This window comes from Antrostomus carolinensis, unplaced genomic scaffold, assembly GCF_000700745.2.
Source record: "Antrostomus carolinensis isolate BGI_N321 unplaced genomic scaffold, ASM70074v2 scaffold31100, whole genome shotgun sequence".
Classification (NCBI taxonomy): domain Eukaryota; kingdom Metazoa; phylum Chordata; class Aves; order Caprimulgiformes; family Caprimulgidae; genus Antrostomus; species Antrostomus carolinensis.
The window spans coordinates 3,279-6,288 of NW_010288207.1; the positions used below are offsets into that span (position 1 = coordinate 3,279).

At 61.1% G+C, this 3,010-nt stretch overlaps 1 protein-coding gene across 1 annotated transcript in view; it reads right to left on the reverse strand.

Moving 5' to 3' along the window:
• Positions 1-3,010, reverse strand: part of RGS14 (regulator of G protein signaling 14) — a gene marked incomplete at its 5' end in the record, with an annotated part of 5,502 nt that overhangs the window by 2,192 nt on the left and 300 nt on the right. The window contains 6 exon segments of the mRNA XM_029084444.1: positions 2-203; positions 293-413; positions 604-753; positions 921-1,064; positions 1,617-1,709; positions 1,825-1,979. Of these exon segments, the coding sequence (XP_028940277.1) occupies positions 2-203; positions 293-413; positions 604-753; positions 921-1,064; positions 1,617-1,709; positions 1,825-1,979 (865 nt within the window).

Below are 3,010 nucleotides of genomic sequence, written 5' to 3' on the forward strand. Positions count from 1 at the left end.
CCCTGTGGAAGGGATGTGGTGGGATGACCCCGGCTAGTGGTACCGTGATGCCACAGGGCTGGTGCAGCAATGACTCACCTCTGTCCAGGGGCTGGTGGCCGTGCTGGCCGAGGACAGGAAGCCCAGGTCCAGGCTGGCCGAGGAGTTGAGCGAGCCCTGGGACTCCCGCCACAGCATGGCACTCCCACCACCTTCTCCCCCCTCTAGGACAGACAGAAGGACAGTGGTGGGGACCACAGGCACCCTTCAGGGGTGGTGCGACCCCAGCTACCCCGCTCAGAGAGGTGCCTACCTGCCCAGGAGGGCTCCCGCCGCTCTCCCTTCCTGAACGACCGGCGGGGGCTGCGGTTGGCGCCACTGCCCGCCATCTCCACACCCAGCGGCAGGGACTTGCCCAGCTTCAACTTTGACTTCTGGGGTGAATGGAGAGGCATCTCAGCATGGGAACATCCGAGGCTGCCCCTTCCCTTTCCCTGGTTTCCTCAACTGCTTGTCCATCCTCACCCCGGGGCTGGGTTTGCTCCAAGCAGCAGGGAAGGGACCCAGCACTGTTTTCTCAGGTGAAAGGACAGGTCCCCATCCCCCACATCCCTCCTCGCTCACCTTGCTGAGGTCAGGCGGGGGGCTGCTGCTGCGGGAGTGGGGCCGCAGGTCGGGCAGGGGCTGGCCCTGGCTCTCTGCCCGCAGGCAGGCCTGGTAGAGCGGGGATTTCACGAAGCGTGTGTAGCTGTCAAACTTCATCAGGTTAAAGATCTGCAAAGGGGGGATGCATGTGCTTACGACCCCTGCCCACTTACAGCTCACTCTGGCCACTGCCCTGTGGCAGCCCCACAAGTGACAGCAGTGATGCTGGGTGATGTGCAGGGTGGTCCTGCAGCCCCCATCCCATGGGTGGGGAGGAGCACAACTGCTGCTTGTACCTGGAGCTGCTGGACACGAAACATGTCTGGGGAGGGGGTGGCCAGCATGTCCTCCCCAATCCAGGCCTGCTTGTCGATGTTCACAGGACTGATGGAGTGGCTGGAGAGGAACTCATCGTAGATCCGCCGTGCCTCCTGGGCCAGCTGAGGGAACAGGGGGGTCAGGCTGGGACCAAGAGCCCGCTCCTCACTGCTACCTGCATGGAGCCCCTGGCTCACCCCATGGACCCACCTGAGCCCTGAGGGGCCAAGTCCTCCCTGGGATCAGCCCGGTATCTGGGCTTCAGGATGGGCATTGGAGCCAGCCACCCCCACCCAGTGTTAAGCTCTGGACACAACAAACCAGTCTTTCCATGGAGGTACAGCCTGAGGGAGGAACTGTCCCCTCCAGCTGCATGGCTCTGTTCCCATGAGCCCCCATCTAGCTCTCTGCCCTTGGACTCTTTTGTCTTCCCAGCCACACTCTTCACCCTCTGGCCACCCCAGGCTGGAGAAGCAAGTCCTGCTCCATGGGCTGTCACTTTTCAGATGCACATCACATCCATCTCCTTGTCCCTCCCACAGAAGACCCCAGCCTGCTCAGCCTACCATTACAGGGGTCTGCCAGGAACCCTGCAACATGCAGACATGACACATCCCTCTGCCCACATCCCTCCCAGCAGCTGCACAACCCAGGCTCAGCTGCAGAGCCGGTACCTGCTCCGTGTCGCTGGCTGGGATCTGCTGGAAGCGCTCACATGCCTGCCAGAAGTAGACGTTTTCAGCACTGAACTCCTTCTTGAGGAATTCCTGTGGGGCAGAGAGAGCTGCTGGCCTGGACAGCGCTGTGGCTGTGTGATGCTTCGACTGCCCATGACCAAGAGCTGATGGGAACAAGGACTGAGGTCTGGGTCCTGGCACTCACAGTGAAGTAGGTGACGGCCACACGGTCCTGCAACAGCGTCTCAAAGGATTCAGCCCAGCTGACCACAGATCCCTGCGCAGAGCTGCAGGTGGCTGGCGGTCCCGGCAGGCTGTTCACGCTGTGGTTGCTGCCATGGGCCCTGGAAGCATTTAACTCTGAGAGAGAAAAAGAGTCAATTCTGGCTGCCTGGGTGTACCCCATATCTGAAGCGAGTTCATCCATCCCATCCCAACCAGAGCTGGTGAGACCTCAGGAATGGAACGCGAGGAGCTGGTCTCACAGCAGCACCCTCGGTGGATCAAGCACAGTCATGCCACAGCCCACCTTCTGGTGTGACAGCCCTCCCTGCCAGCATCCTCGCCTCCCCAGGGTGTCACTGTGACTCCACCTGTGACTCATCTCCCAGGGGAACAAAGCGGACGCGTGGGGAAGGCATCCAGCCGGGAAGGAAATGCAGGGTGGAAGGGGACACTGGGGGCACACGGTGCAAAGGGAAGCTTGGACAGGTGCTGATGCCTGAACTTACCATCTTCGCTCCTCTGGTCATGACGAGGAACAAACCCAGCAAGAGGAGGGCACAGAAAGTGTCATCTCCAGCTCCTGACCCCGAGGAAACCCTCCCTTGGGGAAACCCAAGGTGACTGTGCATTCAAATGGAGTCTCTCCATCAAAAGACGGAAGTTCCCAGGGGCAACCCCAGCTTTTGAACTGGTTTGGCTGGTGAGCAAGAGATGTTAAGGGTATGGAAGCAGGGTTCTCCCAGCAAAGCCAGCGGAAGCAGGTGAGGTGGCAGAGTGCTGCTTTGCCAGCTCCCTGCCCTTCTCCTATCTGAACACGGGGTAACTGCACGCATCCTGTGCGTGCAGGTGGGAACAGCAGCCCCCAGCACCCCGTGATGGAAGGATCCTGCAGCGGGGCCAAGATGGGCAAACGGGCTGAGATATCCCGTGTACAGTGACACAGATGGACAGACAGACAGACAGACAGACCCTCATGAAGCACAGGGCTGGCTGGTACCCAGGGTCTACTTGCCCCAGGAAGCCTCCTGGGCAGCCAAGGGTGCCAGCTGAGCAGCCAGAAGGGATGGACAGACACAGCAGGGCCGTGCGGGAGCGATGGGGGGTATGGCGAGTCCCTGGCACAGGGCTCAGCCTGGCACTGCGGGGGCCCAGCCATGCACCCGCCC